The sequence below is a fragment of the Crocodylus siamensis genome, chromosome 14 (assembly GCF_052110815.1).
Source record: "Crocodylus siamensis isolate JL-2025a chromosome 14, ASM5211081v1, whole genome shotgun sequence".
In the NCBI taxonomy this organism is placed as follows: Eukaryota; Metazoa; Chordata; order Crocodylia; family Crocodylidae; genus Crocodylus; species Crocodylus siamensis.
The window spans coordinates 4,069,412-4,086,008 of record NC_143408.1 but is presented as its reverse complement, the minus strand read 5'-3'; the positions used below and the strand labels follow the sequence as shown (position 1 = coordinate 4,086,008).

The window sequence follows — 16,597 nt, the reverse complement described above, 5'->3', positions numbered from 1 at the left end:
TCCAGACAAACACATTAGAAAAGATGATGGGTGTGGGCCAGACATTCCTCAGTAACACCAAATGCACTCAGCTTCCCCAACCTAAGAAGTGTTACATTGCCTATGTCCATTTTACACCTTTTATTGTGACGAGGGAGCGAAGGAAGCCAAAATGGATTTGAGCTGAGCACTTCCCCTTAAAGACTAGCTGGAGCCGGTGACAGGAGAGAAGTTGAGGGAAGTTTGGCTTGGGCTGATGTGGGCCAAAAGGCTGCTCATGTGACTCAGTGAGCGTTGTTGTCCGGCTCATCGTACCACTCCTCCTTGTCTGCATCTTGGTCATCTCCAGGCTGTCCCTCAACATACTCCTCTTCATGCCTCTCTTCTGTTTCCCCACCCTCGTTGCTGGGCTCTTCTTCCTCATGGTTGCCCTCCTCTTCCCTCGCCGGCTCCTGTGGGCCTCTCCCTCTGTCCAGATTGATATTCTGAGCTTCAATAGTCACTTGCTGTTTGCAAAAAGGGCAAGATTTATTCCTGGGCTGGGTGTGAAGCCACGTGTCTATGCACGCACAGTGGTAGGCATGAGAACAAGGGAGGATCTTCAGCTGGTCTCCTTCTTCATACTCGGCCATGCAGATCACACATGTCTCATACCTGTCTCCCCTTTTGAATGTGTGCATTGTTATCTTCTGGGCTTTCTTGTACCATCTTGCGCAGACCACAAGTGGTATAGTGCAAACAACCACGTTGATCATGAACCCAAACTCCTGGATGACATAAGAAATGGTATGGTGTGACAGATAGCTAAACAGGACTGGCCAGAACTGTCTAAAGCTTTCCAAGAGCTTATCTCTATTTTGGCAAGAATTGAGACAAGGTTTGGATGCCACAAGGGTGACACGAGTCCCTTTCTCATAACGCAAAGCCCTTCTCAGATAGAGGTACGCTGATTGTCCTACGAAGACAGAAGGTATTACAATCTGCCGTTGGATTTCTTTATCATCAGTCAACGTATTCACCAGCTCTTCCGAATTCACATTGTGCACAATGGCAGCATGGTACCCAGCTTGCTGGGCATGGAGGACCTTAACCCCAAAGGGGCACTCAGCCCTACGGATGAGCGCAATGAAAGTCTCAGAGGAGTTGCTGGACGGGGGTGGACTTGCTATGGGGTCACATCCATTAGGCGGTGTCACCTCGGTTAAATATCCCGTCAGCTCTTCTGTGGGCAGAGGCATCCCGAAGCACGCAGGCAGCGCATTAAAACCTACGCAGGTAGAGTTGTGGTTGTAAACCACGTGACACGAGGCTTCTGTAAAAGCAGTTTCATAAATCAGGAATGTGGTGACCACGCAGAAAGGAAGATGGAGCGGAGGCCTCATGCCGCTGGATATCTCGGCATACACCGACTGGCTTGGCCAACAGGATTGCTAGTGGCTGTGGAAGACCTTAGGAAGCAATCAGCAGCTTAGCTCATCAGAGCAGTATTAACATGGCAGTCCTGCAGCTGTCTCAGCAGACAGCGGTGGCAGCAGGCAGGTAAGTATTCCTCACCTCTTGTCTTGAAGATGCTGCTACCAGCTTGCTCCTTGTTCACCGTGCTGGCCTTGGGGCTCCCAAGGTTTCACCTCTGTTGCTCACTAGTATCCAGCTGCTAAGCAACCTTTCCTAACCATCACCCCGAGTCTTTGTGACATCACCCAATGGCAGCTATATTTGCCAGGGACTGGGTCCCTGCAACATGACTGCCCATCTGCAACGCACTTTTTCCCCACCCTCCGTGTTTGTTTTTCATTTGTCCGTCCCTCCGGCTCCCGCCCCAGGCTGCTTGGGTTCAGCTCTGCCTCACTCCACCCTCCGATGGGATGCTTGCATCTCCTGCTGCAATCAAGGGGAGTTACTCATCTCCTGCAGGGAGATAAAAATCCCCCTTCTCTTGAGAATATTTCCATTGCAAACTAAAATCCTTCTGATCAGACATGATTCCTGGAAAACATTGCGTAGTAGGAATGATCTTTAGGATCATCCTCTCCCACCTAGGTAGGGAAGTGCCTGCTCAGGTTGGCTGTTTTTTTTTTTTTAAAAACAATGTTATTGTATTTATAAGGGTGGTACTTCCGATGTCACGGCGCCCAGAGTTGCTCAGATTAGAGCATTTTGTAATTTGCAATAGACGCTTAATACTCAAGTAAATCGCAGTTCAGTGTATAAAGAGAAGGATGTGAAGTTCCACCCATCCGTATGCACAGGGTGAGGCCGGCACAGTGCTATTGGCCATATTTTCAAGAGAATGCAGATTCCATTTAAGGCCAACCTAAAGAGTTGGAAAAAATTCCTCTTTGCAAGTTTTCGGGTACAAACGCCCTTCGTCGGGCTCAGGAGGCGTCTGCGGATGGTCTGTGCTCCTTATGCACCGAGTGGGAAAGCAGCCAGCGCCCAGTACGTATGCGAGAAAGCCAGTCGGTTCAAATGTAAATAGGTACTGGGCGCTGGCTGCTTTCCCACTCCATCTAGGAAGAGCACAGACCATCCGCAGATGCTTCCTCAGCCTGATGAAGGGTGTTTGCACCCAAAAGCTTGCTAAGAAGAATTTTCCAACAATTTGAGTCGGTCTAATAAAAGATATCGGATTTACCCAAAGCACCTTGTCTGCCCATGTCCTTAGACCCACACGACTACAACCTACACCCCGACTCCATTTAAGGCAGATTCTCAAAAGAGATCAGTGCATTGGGTTCATGTTGGGCTGAGCGCATTCAAAATCCCAGTGGTGTAACAGTGGGAGAGCACTGGGTGGTGGAGTTCAAAAGATCTAGCCTCCTGTTGCCAGTTTTCATGATTTTCTTGGAAATCTCAGGATTTCTCTGAACTTTAGCTTAAAGTTTAAACTCCAGCTTCTGGTGACCAATGATTAATGGCAAACCTTGGTTTTTGTGACAATAAGGGGAAAGTACATTTCTAGCCCTTGTGCTTGCACAGGAAAGCTTGAAAATTTGAGATGATCAGGCTTGGACACCAGAAGGAACTTACAAAGGCCCCATGATGCCTAATTCAGAAAAATCTCATGATTAGGAAGAAAGTTTCATGATTTTAGCATCTGAATTCATGAATTTTGAATGATCGGGGCAGGTGGCACTGCCTGCCCAGTTGAGAGCGCTGGGCGCTTAAAACTCCAGCTTTGAATATGTGACTATACGTCTGGATTATCAGAGGTCCTGAGTCTGCAGTTGCTTCTAATTTCAACAGGGAGTGCTGTGCTGAGCCTCTCCAACACTCAGTCCCTAAAACCCGACCCTTGAGCAGGCAACCCCTTGTTTAATTAATCATTCACCTTAAAGTACCCTCAAGGTTTTACAGTACAGGTTTGTTGGACTGGTAGCTCAAGACTCGGTGCTAGGCAGCTGATTGCTTCTAACCCCATGGGCTCTGCTTGAGACCAATTTCACTGCATATATTTTCCTCCCGGAAAGAAGTGGTACAATGTCAGTGGACAGTGTGCGCACGTGGGTGTGCATGCCAGAGACTTCCAGCAGATGTGACTTCAAATCGGTTTTATTTCCCTTGTCTAAAAAGTTTTACACTTTCAGTGAGACAGTCTGAGGCTTTCGAAAGTGGTAAATAGTTCCCACCAAGTGAGTCTAGTGCAAGAGGCGAAACGGAAAAGTTAGACTCGCTTTGCTTTGGGCACAACTGTGTAGGTCTCACTTTTGTTTTGATCTCAGCCGTCCTCTTCCTGTCTTCGTTGCCTCTGACATCTTGTTCCTCATTGCTGTTCTCAGGTCCCATTGCTGCTTCCAAGTCAAATCCCTACATTATAAGTCACCAGCTGTTTGCATATTGGACAGGTCTTATTTTGTCGCTGCGTGAGAAGCCACGTGTCAATGCAGGTGCCGTGATAGGCGTGAGAACAAGGGAGGATCTTCATCCGGTCTCCTTCTTCGTACTCTGCCATGCAGATCACACACGGATCATACTTCTCTCCACTCTTGAACTGATGCACTTTTATCTCCCGGTTCTTTCTACACCATCTCATGCATGCCACGATGACCAGGGTGCTGATGATCACAGCGAGCACCAGGCAAAACTCCCGGAGGAAAAGCAAGAGCGTGTGTTTGGAGCAATAGCCAAACTGGAGATCCCAGTAGTACTGAGCAGTGTCCCAGATGGAGAACCTGTTATTGCTCCAGCAGGGGTTTCGATAATATTCAGGTACCACCAGCGTGACACGAGCAACTTTTTCTGAACCCAGAACGCGTTTTAGCAGCTTGGCGGCTGATTCCCCAGTAAAGACAGAAGGAATCCCAATCTGCCGCCGGATTTCTTCAACATTAGTTACCATAGTCACCAGCTTCTCTGAGTCCACATTATGTATGATAGCAGCTCGATAGCCGGCTTTCTGAGCATGAAGGATCTTAACACCGAAGGGGCAGTCGTAGCGACGGATGAGCGCAATGAAGGCCCTGGAGGAGTTGGCGGATGGTGGCGGGCCCCCGATAGGGTGGCATGCATTTGCAGGCACTGCCTCCATCAGGTAGCCCCTGAGTCCCTCTCTTGGCAGCGGTGACCCGAGGCATGCAGAGAGCGCTCCGAAATCTTTGCAGGTGGAGTTGTAGCGGTAGACCACGTACACGAAGATTTCCGCCACGGCCATGTCTATGAGCAGGAGGAGAATGACCACGGAGAGAGGAGTCTTTTGCAGAAGCCACATTGCGAGGGCAAGGGGGGATTTCTCTAGGTGTGTCCTATCTAATCAGAAGAGTTGGCTTGAGAGGAATCAATGCAGACAGCTCAATTCATCCTTTCCAGGCAGTAACAGCAGGGCAGGACGGGATGTTGCATCCCAGTCCCTTTCTTTAGAGGTACTCCCAGCTGCTTCTTTCACTACATGCTCCAGTCTGATGGTTCCCAGGTTTCTCACTAGCGTCATGCAGTCACCCAGGTCTTTGTGACATCACTCACTGATTACATTTAAGACCAACTCAAATAGTTGGAAAAATTCTTCTTAGCAAGCTTTTGGGCCCAAAAGAGTGGCATCCCCAGGATGCGATCCCAGCGCTCGTAGGAGAGAGGGAGGGAGGAAAGGAAGGAAGAGACAAGAGGGACCTTTGGAAGTGGAAGAAGAAAAGAACCAGTGAGAGGGGAAGAATGGACTGATCAGCTCAGAAACCAGTAGCAGGTCTGCGATCCTCAGCTCTAAACCAGTGGTTTTCCACCTTTAATCATTCGTAGACCCCCTAAAAATTTTCAGATGGTGGTGCAGACCCCTTTGAATTGTAAGTGTGGGTATTTGCATACTTTTGATTGATCATAGTCATCTTTTGTGGGCCCCTTAGACATAGTGTATGGATCCCCCGGGGTCCTTGGACACGGGTAGAAAACCGCTGGTTTAGAAAATATCAGGAAGTAGCTAGAACCAGGACTTGCTCGAAGGCAAGAGAGAGAGAGATGGTCACGTCCAAAGGCTCAGCAATGAGCACGCAGACACCCAGATCTCCTTGTGTGAAGTTTCCAAGGACTAGGTAGGCCTCCAGACCCATGCAGTTTATTCCCAAATGTGACAGTCCCTTCATATTTTCTATGAACTTCGCAATTTTGTGAATCTTCTGACAAGTTGTTACCATGGCTGGGGCACTGATGCCAACATTGTCGATGTATATTAATGTCATCTTATGTTAATGCACGTTGAGGCTTCGGTCCATGTCAGGGACCTCTTGGTGCTGGAGGCTTATACAGGCAACCATTAGTGTAAGAGACCGTTTTGAACAGCTACCACTCGGGCTCTCTAGTGTGTCTGTGAACAGATCTACAGGGGACTTTGAACCTGGAGTGACAGCCAAGGCAGAGGGGTCTGGAAAGATCAGGGGAGATGCATTCCTAATGTAATCCTGCAGCCAAGGAGGAAAATACACAGCAGACACTCAACAGTCAGATGCAACCATCACATTTGAAGGAGTTCAGTTTTACTTTGGTTTCCATAGCATGGTCCTACATGGGAAAGGGTTATGTATCCAAGCACTAGAGTTGCTACCAGGAAGGTGTGCATGTCAGAGCTGGAATTAGGTCCATGAGAAGATTTGTCTGTCAAAGGTGCCATTATTTATGACTTGACAGCAATGCACAGAGGCCCTGAATGAAGTCACAGCCGATGCAGGCATAAAATGAGAAGCAGTTAGCGTCTGAATAATGCTTGGATCCAGCATAGACCAAGGCCTGGAGAAGAAGCAGAACTTAAATGACTTGCCCACGGGTGCAGAGCAAGTCAGTGGCAGAGGTAGAGCAGAACCTGCATCTCCAGGGCCCCGAGCCTGTGTCCTCACCCCGGATCGCACTCTTTCTTATGCAGAACTGGTCTCTAATATATAGCTATATAGATCTATATCTATATCTAGCTGTATTTCTATACCTATAGATATAGATATTCTGGGCTGCAAGGCTTACTAAGTTCCATTTCTGTGACAGCATCAATAGCAGCAACTCCTGCAGACAGGCTGATTCAACAGGTTGGAGGTTGGTCATCATTGCCATTAGCAGAAAGAGCTGGAGCAAAAGGTCTAGTGGGCATGGACTATAACTGATGAGAAGGTCTGGGAGCAGAAAGAGGTGCTGTTTAGAGGAAATGGATGAAAGAGCATGGATTTGCAAAGGAAAAGGCAAGGCTGAGATCAAAGGAGCCCTGGCGAGAAAGAGATGGGTGTGCGACAGAATGGAGAAGCAGAGGCCTTGGGGAGAGAGGAAAGGGACTTGGGGGCTGAGCTGGCTGGTGGAGCTTAAGGCATCTGAATCCCAATGAAATGCAGTGGGAGGTGGGTACCTCACCCCCTTGAACCCCTAGGAGGAATGGGAGAAAGAGCGAACCAGAGATGGGGCAGCAGCAACGTGGACGTGGAAGGAAGTGCCAGGCCTGCCATTGCTTTAGCTGATAATACTTCTTCCCCGATTTCCCTTTCCCCGTCGCAGTGCAGGGTGGGCTTTGTTTCCTGCTGCGTGAAGCCGATTGACGTCCGTGGGGTGGTTGGTCCTACGCCGCTCATTGTTCCAAAAGCCACCCTAGCCGCCGGCTGTTTTGTTACACTCGGCATTTAGGATGAACTGAATCCCGCCCCCCGTTGCCCTACACCAGCAACAGTCATGTGCACTAAATATGTTGCAGATGTTTCTGGATGTGTCTTTTCTGCGTTTCCTCTGGGGTCCACGCAATCTACTTCCTCGATGTAATTGCGATTTATTTAAATGTCAACAAGCCACACATGGGAGACGGCAGTTATATGAGAGAGCAGAGCAATTACAGGGAAAAGGTCCCATATTGCCACTTGAACAAAGATCCAAGGTTGAAGAAGAAAAGGACCATTTGGTGCTAGGGACTGACCACTTCCATTTGCACTACCAGAGTGCCAGTGCTCACGTGCCAGCTGGAGCCCAGAGGTACACAACTAAATCCTGCATTTACTTGGGACTGCAGAAATCTGGAGGGACTTCTAGTGAAGCTAATGGAGTTACTTTGGATTTGCACACTAGCAACACCCAGCCCGTATTGAAGGGATTGATCCTGCTAGGAAGAGTCCATGGGGAATGGAGACCTCCGGGGGACTGACTTGCAGCGTTGCTGTAACTCCAGCAAAGACAGTATTTCTAATCTCAAACCCAGCATTGATTCGAATTGTTTCAACAGAGAAATAAATGTGGATGTTTTATTCAGAGGCGCTTGCAGTCTGAGGAGCAGCCCCGCCAGGTGTGTGATGTGAGTTCCTTACTAATGGGTCGGTTTGTCCTTTATTATTTACGCTGCGGTAGCATCTAGCGTCCCCAGTGCGTTAGGAGCTGCATGCGCACATCGCAAGAGATGGCACCCGCCCCGATTAGCTTGGCGTCTAAGCAGGCACAGGTTGGAAGCAGAAGTAGTGCTTCGCCCAAGACCTCTCAGCAAAATGAAGACTAGACCTCTTCCCTTGTAGCTCGGTGTAGCTCTGCATGTTGGATCATGCCGCTTCTCTGGGGTCATGCCATGCTCGTAAACCTAGTGCCACAGGATGAGTGGGGGCAAGCTAAATGCATGATATTTTCCTGGCTCTCTGAGGGCTGCCCTGCTCCTCACTTCTGGCTGTTGTGGACCCGAATTCACTGCCCGTATTGTTTCAAGCAATAGCCAACGCTCGGTGCAGAATGAAAGGACTTGTGGCTCTCATTTGGCTTGAGGCCGATGTCTTTTTTCAGGATAAAATGCAACGTTTTACTGGGGTTTTTAGTATTACAATGATTTGCTGTGGGGGGAGCTTTTCTGAGCCAGCTGGTAACCCACTGGTGAAAACCATTGCAAATAATAACGTGCACAATTCGTTGTTTCTTAATAGGCATGTGAGTGATGACTAATTATTCCCCCAGTCCTACAGAAGCTCTGCCTGGGTGGTGACATGCACCCCACCAGTATTGTTGCAAGACAGAGAGTGAGTTAAACTTTGAAAGGTCGTGAGTGTACTAACTGCCCTTCATTCAAACCATCAAGCTCTTTGAGAGCTGGAACAATAGGAAACACCACCCCAAAACGCTGGCTTTGGTGGGTACTTTTTGTTGGAGCTCTGTGCAGGCAGAGGCGCCGCAGGAGACAAAGAGGGCACTAAGGAAGCACTGGACACAGCCGGAGAAGCATCGGTCTTATGACCCTAGGAAAGATGCTTTTGCAGGGCTAAGTGCTGGCTGGAAATGGGACTGCGCACCGGGATCCACACTTCTGCTGGATTGCAGCTGCGGTCGGGACGATACGGCCATCTGGATTGCCTCGGTCCAGTACCTGCCTCCTCCGTTTCTCTCCCTAAAAGCAACTGCCTGTAAGACCTCAGTGCACATGAGACTTGGATAGAGATTCATGGATTTCAGGGTAGGAGGGAGCATCTACTCCTCTCTCCCACATCCTTGTAAAATCTCCTCCTTGCATTTTGAGGCCACGTTTCTCAGGGCACGTTAGGAAGGCTGATACGGAGAACCTCATTTGGACATCCCTGCCTAAATTCACAGTAGTAGGAAAAAATTCTGGGCTTGGTCCTGGGTTGGTTTCGAATAACTCATGGTGGCTAGATAGACTCTGGTGGAGCCAAGTTGTTTGCCACCAGCTAAGGATCTTGCTTTTTGTGCAGTATCTGTGAACGGAAGGGAGGGCTAGAGACTGATTCCTATGTGTTGCACAGTCATTCGCGGCGGGTCCTGGAGCTCTTAACTGCTGGACTGTCTGCACGTTAACACCATGAAGTGGTTTTAAATGCTTGTTTTGCAGCTCAAAATTATGCCACTCCAGGGCAGGATTGTCTCTGGTCTGCACTATCCAGCTCTGGTTGCATTAAGATGTGCCGCCCAAGTTGAAGTCCTCCAGTATCCCAGGATAGCGGAGGGATAGAAGCGGGTCCTGGCTCACCAGCCCTCCAGCGGCAGCTCCAGCTCCTAGTCTTGGCCTCGCTCACCAGGCCGCTGGTGGCAAGTCGCGGCTGCGCAGGTGCGGGACAGTCGGAGAAGGTTTCTAGACTAACTGCTCCAAACTCCAAGCTAACACTAACACCGATCGACAGTTGTGCAGCTCACAGCATAAGGTGTACCAAGGCCCTCAAATAGGTGTCACTCCGGATTAACTCCACTGAAACCATTGGAGTTATCCTGGTAAGGGAAAGCAGATTCAGGCTTGGAGAAAGGCAGCAGACTGACCTGAGCACCGCCGTGCCTTCTGCCTCCATCAGCCCCATTGCGCTTCCCCTTCCTAGCCCACTTACCGTGTGCAAACCTGGGGATGGTCTCCGTCCAGATCTCTCTCCTGCATTTCCCTTATTTGCGGGCAGTCCCCTCCCCCCATGTTATTACCGAGGACATACGTGACCGTCTTATCTCTAAAGCAGGCAGCCGATTACGCGGCAATCACTTCTGGACCTGCCGAAGTGCACCGCTAATCTGCAGAGCGTACAACAACAGTGTTGTTCTAAGGAAAGTAGCCCTCAAGCTAAAGCCAGCTGCAGCGCTGCAGAAGTCGACTGGGATTTTGCTTGCACCTCTGGAAACAGGCTCCGGTCTCTGTGCTGCCAGAAGGTGCCACCTGCCGAGGCTTCTTTCTTTATTGCACTTGTAAAATCTCCTCCTTGCATTTTGAGGCCACGTTTCTCAGGGCACGTTAGGAAGGCTGATACGGAGCTTCCTTGTGTCGCGGGCTGAGGCACGGGGAGGGGAAGTGGCATGCCCGTGATTCAACAATGCACCAGTGGCAGAGATGGGAAGGGAACAGCAGGGTTCTGCCATCCAGAAACCCCCGAACTAACAGTATTCCTCTTTGCACGGCTTATCTCGGTGCCTGCATTTTGAACGGGATAACTTATGCAGAAGAGATCTTAAGAGTTCAGACGCGGAATAAAGCTTCGGCTGCTTTAGTCTGTTGCTCTAGCCCGTGGCTTGTTTTCCTGCGTGCTCTTCCGTTCAGCTTCACCCCAGTCCATCACGCTAACTGCTTCCCTGCATCCTTTTTTTTTTCCATCCCGCAAGAAGGGCTTCCAGTCTGCCCCTGATTTTACTGATCAGCAGGAAACCGTCGTCTGTGTGGAAGTATGAGCTTCTGCTTGTGAATCTTGTGTTTCTCCTCCTCTCTCCCCTCCTTCCCAACTGGACCTCCTCCTGCTGTGCCATTTCTCCACGTCTCCCCGCATGGGCTCGCAGCACTCCTCCTGAAGTTGGGTGTCCCCCGCAGCAGGCCCTGGAATGATCTCCCGTTGCTTTTTCTAGTCCTCTTTGCTCCTAGCCAAAGTCCTGTCCCTTTCTTCCTTCTCTGCCACTGAAGCTCCCTCCCTGGGATGCCAACACTCCTCATCTCCTCCTTAAAATCCTTTTGTTCCTGCAGCCCCATCTCTCTCTGCCTCTCTCTGCTCTCTGCTTTGTTCTGGTGACAAATCAAGTTACCCTGGTGTGCGTCTGCCCTCCGCAATATGTGGTACAGCTAAGCTGCGAATCCAGTTCCCTGGGGTAATCTGGAAAGTACAAGTTGTTATTACTCACTACAGTAGAACAATCAACGCAGATCCTGTAATGCAGTAAGATGGATTGAAGCTGCTTAAGACTGGAGGAAAATGGAATCGCTGCTTTACGAAAGGAGTTTAGCTAACCCAATCCAATTCTAAAGAGAGAGGAGACCAGAGTGAAAGCCTAGATCTGGGGGGGGGGAAATCATCATCAGGCGCAGGGAATGAGAGTGAGGTAGGCAGCATGAGCTGGAATCAAAAACTAGCCTTGCCAGAGCCCAGATGCCGCTGCAAGGGGCTTAGGCACGTGCTGAACTCTTAAGTACGTGCATAGCCCCTTTTGCTCTACTTGCACGCTTCATTTTAAGCACATTGGGCGTCTGGATGAGTCGGGGTCCTGCCAGGCAAAGACTGGATAGGAGCATGCCAGACTTCAGCATCCACAGAAATCAGGATGCAGGTCTGCATCTTGTGGCTCTGGCCCGACTTCAGATCTAACAGAGCAGCTGCTGGGGGGTATTTTGTGATTCAAATGTGCAGTGATGCTCTGAGCCCAAGGTTGCCACAGCCAGTTGTATCTGATGGAGTGCTACTGCTCCTAGCTGGAGCAATGCAAGTCCTGCTTCACGATCCAAAGGTCTCATCCAGTATGGACCTCTACCGGCTACACAAAGCGGAGGTCAACTGTCCATCGCTCAGGCCTTGAGGAGCGAGGGAATCGCTGTGGCACATGGCTGTCTAGCTATCCCAGGAGGTCTTAGAGAAGCCCCTTCCTTTTCAGCGAAGGAGTTGGTGCTTCTGTCATTTCACTGAGCTTGCAAATTTCTACCGGGAGCTGGAGCTGTGAATGAGGATGATGTTGCTTAAATGTATAGACATGTGTTGGACCCAGACAGGAGAGAAGCAGCTTGCAGCTTACAACTGGACTTCGGGGCCCAGCTCCATGCGGCTGCGTGGAATCCGTTGTGATGCCGAAGCCGAGCGTGCAACCACCTAATGCCCAAGGAGGTATGCGGCACAGTCCCTTTTTGGTCTCTTGCTCCCAGGAAGGATATAACAGCCAACAAGTCATCATATCAATATTTAAAAGGCAAAAGGCAGAGCATTCTTGGCTTGCACGCGTGTTGTGTCAGGCTATTCCCTGAGCTCTTGGAACTGCCATGCTCATCCCCCAGTGTTGATTTGTCTTGGAAACTGGCAGGGGCTGGGGAAATACAGCAGTACGCATTACAGCCCTGCCAGCCTCCCAGATCTTGCAGAAATGGAGCAGGCGGCTCCCTGTGGCTTCTGGCAGCACAAAATGAGCCAGGATCTCTAGCTCTGAACGGATAGACGTGGTCATACCAGATCTCTGTCACTGGAAATCTCTGCTGCACTGCGGAAGAAGTATAGAGCTTGAAATTAGACCACTGAAGAAAAAGAGACAGCATAAGAGCAGAGAGGGACCAAGCAAAGGTGGGAAGGAGATGACGAAAAAGGCAGTAACGTGGGGCAGCCCCTAGCATGGGGCACTATCAGGTTGGCTTACAGAGTGATGGATCCCTGAGGCAAGGATTGGAGGATAATGATTAAACCAGTCCCAATCTTGCCACCATTCAGGCCTGAAAAGGTATCAGACAACCTAGGTGGTGCCTCTTGGACAGCCAGAGCAGTCCCTGATCTTGATCTTTCCCATAAAACCTTCCAAAGCCACAACCGCCTTTAGACAAGACACAGATCAGCATAGGATAGCTACGTGAATAAAGATCTCCAGCATCTGCTCCAAACTCCTTCTCACGTAGTTACCATCTGCTGTTCTTCAGTCTTCATTTGTCCATCTCCTGCTTTGTCACTGTGGAGTTTAAAGTGCAGCTTGTATGTCTTGGATCTCCTTTCCTGGGAAATGACCCAAGGGGCTATGAGATCATAGCAAAGCTTGCAAATATGTGCCACAGCTACATCCAGCAATTCTGCCTTCATCATGGTCCTCTGTTAGTGCGACCGCGTCTTTGGTGCCAGTTGGAGTCTTTCACAATCAGCAAGGCACTGGCCTCGTGCAAAATGAAGACTTGCACATTATGATGATGATGATGAGGTGGAAGACATTGGGCAGTAGATCGACATGGTAAGAAGGGTTTGTCATTCTGACAAAGGCACTTATATCATCCTGCTCCCTGGATGTTGTTGGGGTGGTGCTGGGACACCGCTGAGCACTACTGCTAGGCTACTTCTGGATCCAGGCCAGAGGTAAGTAAAATTTCTCATCACAACTTTCTCTGCAGCTTCTTGCAGGGTCCCGATGTCACCTTGCTCATAGTGAGCCTTGTGATGTCAGTATATGCTTCCTCTGCTGCTGTTAATATATTTAGTTTGCAATCTATCTCAAGCTATGTGAATGCCCTGGAACGAACATACGTTTAACTCTGTCACCTTCACTGGGATGCTTTGTCATGAATGGTGCAATTGGGCAGTAAGAAGACCCTTGGGAGTCATATGAACATAATTAATGCATTGCATTGACTCTGCCAGACTGCCAACTAAACCTCAACTGAGTCATTTTTCCACCCGCTTCTCTTTGCTGCTGTATTATGAATAGAGCACAGTCCTTCCATTCGGCTTCTCAATCTGCCACTGACTCACTGAGCAACCTTGAACAAGTCACTCAGCCTCCTAGCACCTCACTTGGAAAATGGTGACAAAAGGATCTACTATTACATTATGCAGGCTTTAAAAATATAATAGTGCAACCATTGGCTCCTTGGGTATGAGAGGAGACTTCCTCTAAACGAGGGGGATGTTGCATGATTAAACACGGTGGTGCAGTCCTTTCCAGCATCTTACTTGGGACAGTGTTGAAGGCAGACTGCTATAGTGATTCCTATGCTTCCTGGACCATTTCTAAGGCTTTCCATCAATAGCCCCTTCTGCCTTTGTTCTCTCTGGACCCAAGAGGATACTCACCATCCTCATACCTAGCTAGGACTGGTTGGATCAGGATTACTCAGTTGCAAAAATCCTGATTTTATAGCTGTATAGCACCCGACCCCTCTAATGGCTCAACATTAGTCTTGTATTGACACACAAGACTCGGGTTCTGGCCTACAAAGTTGTTCCAGTTTCACTAATTTAGTTAAGGCAGTGCAGGTTTGCGCATGGATACGCCTTTATCCATTTCAACCTCCTACCTATTGGTTGAGGAGCTTGTACCTTTAAATAAGGCCTGCTCTGCTCACAAATGGAACCAAAATAACAAAATCCATTGAAGTTCATCGTTTCATGGTTGCTAGGGGCTGGAAGGGGGATCATCGGGTCCAGCCCCTCCCTGTGCATGGGGCACTTGCCCCTCCCCAGGCAGGAAAGACCACCGGGATCAAACGATCCCAGCAAGTTGGGTGTCAAGACATTTTTTGAAGATCGCCAGGGTGGGCGTCCCCCCTTCTATTACTTTTTTACAATCTGGCTTTACCCATTTCCGTTGCATCGGTGTAGATGCACTACGTGGGAAACCAGGCTTCTGGAGACATTCCCCAAACCAGTTTGAACAAGGTGGCTCAGACTAGGACAGGCACACAGACAGAATTTCTCCAAGAATATAAATTGATTCTGATCAGTTCCTCAAACAGAAGAGGGGAAAAAAAGATGCTCCGAAGAGAAAGATTAAATCAGATCAAATATGCCCGTGGGCTGCTTGTTGTTTAAAAAATTATTTTCTTCCCATCAGTTCCGTTTCAACTACTCAGTAACGGAAGAAAATACTTTAAGAAGGCCGTGGGTTAATGTCTGGTCACAAGTTCCTAAAGAAGGGCAAGTAGCTGAAATGCAATGGGACCGGCATGGTTGTGGTTTAATCCTGGGTAGTATATCCCGTCAGACGATTCATGACGATGCACCCTGAGATTCAGATAGGGACACAAGGCAGACTACCTTACAGGGAGACACCCAAAGCAGGGCAGGGATGCAATCAGCTCTGTAATGGTGAAAGTGTCAAGGAGCACAACTTTTTAATCTTGGTTCCCTTTTACCTGTAGACAAGCCTCAACTCAGGGGTGCAAGCTGAGCCAATGTCAGGCAGCTTTTGGCTGAAACAAAAGTGTCCCTGCAGGAGTTTGCAGAGATGTCATGAAACTGGGTTTTTAAACTACTATAAGCCAAATGCGACAACTTTCTGGTTGCGTCTACATGTGCGTTTTAATGTGCAGTAGCCTACCCTGCTGTGCATTGGAGCATCATGGGAAAACCCCTGCTAATATGCTAACATGCTGTAAAATTAGGCTACTGTTCATTAAGTATCACTAGAAAAGTGTGCACTTTTGCAGCCGTGCATTAGGGCAGCCTAGTGCGCATTTAGTTAGTACCTCACATTAGAGATGCTAAACTTAACGCACAGGAGCCAAAAGAGCATTAATGAACGAGTATTTGCACCATCTTGCCACATCCATGTGACGGTGGACATTTGATTCCCTGGGGGCAGCTAGCAGCCGGACGCCTTGTGCCCAGGGAACGCCTGCGCCACACGCTCTCTGGCACGTGGCAGGTTACCCAGCTGGGGCCAGCCCCGGGCCGGCCCCCACAGCCTTACCTGGGGGCTTCCTGCAGCTGCAGCAGCGACGATCCTGCTGCTCGGAGCCTTGCCGACAGCCAGAGCTGCCCCTGCATGCACTGGCCCACTTTTTGTTTTTTTGCATGGGTTTTTTTGACCCCTGGATATCCAGCAGTCCACCCCCCTGCATTGCTCCCTTGCAATACAGAGAACAGCTGAATGTGCGCAGACAGGCCTGCGGTGCCACATGCCGCACAGCCATGCTCATCTGGACACAGCCTCTGAATGCAAACAAGCCCCAAGTGGTGGCTCCCTAATATATAGTTCAGTCCCTGAGTGGACAAGGCCTTTGTGGCCGTATTTTATGTTAGCAATAGGGAAGAACACCTCCGAGTGCCTGGTGCGCTCCGGGTTTTTACCACGTTCGCGACCGGGGGTCGGACCCCAACCTTTCTGTAAGCGAAGACGAGGCCTTTTACTGGAGCAGACCCGTAAACCAAACCTAGTCCTGGTTCGATTTCCTCAGGCACAATGTGCGACGCTGCTTCATTACCCTGCAAAGCTGACCCCGTTGATTCCCTGCTCGAGTCCTGCAGGCAAGTGTTTGCAATCAGAAAATATCACCTTCATTAGCCGGAGGTCCGTCTCCTCCCCTTTACCATTTCACCCGTTGCTGTTGATTAAGTTTCTCTTTGCAGCTCTTCCAGGAAGCCACATGCCTGTTGTTTCGGAGATAGCCTTAATTTGTTTACTCATGCATATGCTCTGTCTTGTACAATGATGTTGCGCAGCTGGTCTCAAGCAGCCCACGGCGGAGGAGAACCAGCAGATTAAACTTCAACCGAAGGAAGTCTATCAAAGCCATACCGACGTGCTAATCCAAGTGTAGGCACCATGATACTGATGCAGCAAAGCATGTTGCCCTATTATTTCAGATAAGCATCTTTACATGTATTGCCGTTCCCATCACAATACGGGCACGATAATGGTTTGTTTGTACCGAGTATCAGTTAAGCACGAAGATTTAAAGATTTAAAAAAAAAAAAAAAGAAGGAAGAAAGGAATAGCTTCTCTGGTTTACAATGCAAATGTGCCGAGAAAGCAACGCGGTGGCTTTGGT

The 16,597-nt window shown here is 49.3% G+C and overlaps 2 protein-coding genes across 2 annotated transcripts; both read right to left on the bottom strand.

Moving 5' to 3' along the window:
• Nucleotides 1-263: 263 nt before the first annotated feature.
• LOC149853210 (E3 ubiquitin-protein ligase RNF167-like) lies at nt 264-1,361 on the bottom strand. The gene has a single exon (XM_090027913.1). It carries the CDS (start codon nt 1,359-1,361, stop codon nt 264-266), a length of 1,098 nt encoding a protein of 365 aa, XP_089884039.1.
• Nucleotides 1,362-3,778: 2,417 nt separating this feature from the next.
• Nucleotides 3,779-4,687, bottom strand: ZNRF4 (zinc and ring finger 4). The gene has a single exon (XM_090028007.1). It carries the CDS (start codon nt 4,685-4,687, stop codon nt 3,779-3,781), a length of 909 nt encoding a protein of 302 aa, XP_089884133.1.
• Between the last annotated feature and the right edge of the window lie 11,910 nt (nt 4,688-16,597).

Coding starts and splice junctions, on each gene's coding strand:
- LOC149853210 (XM_090027913.1), bottom strand. CDS start 1,361: ATGAGGCCTCCGCTCCATCTTCCTTTCTGCGTGGTCACCACATTCCTG.
- ZNRF4 (XM_090028007.1), bottom strand. CDS start 4,687: ATGTGGCTTCTGCAAAAGACTCCTCTCTCCGTGGTCATTCTCCTCCTG.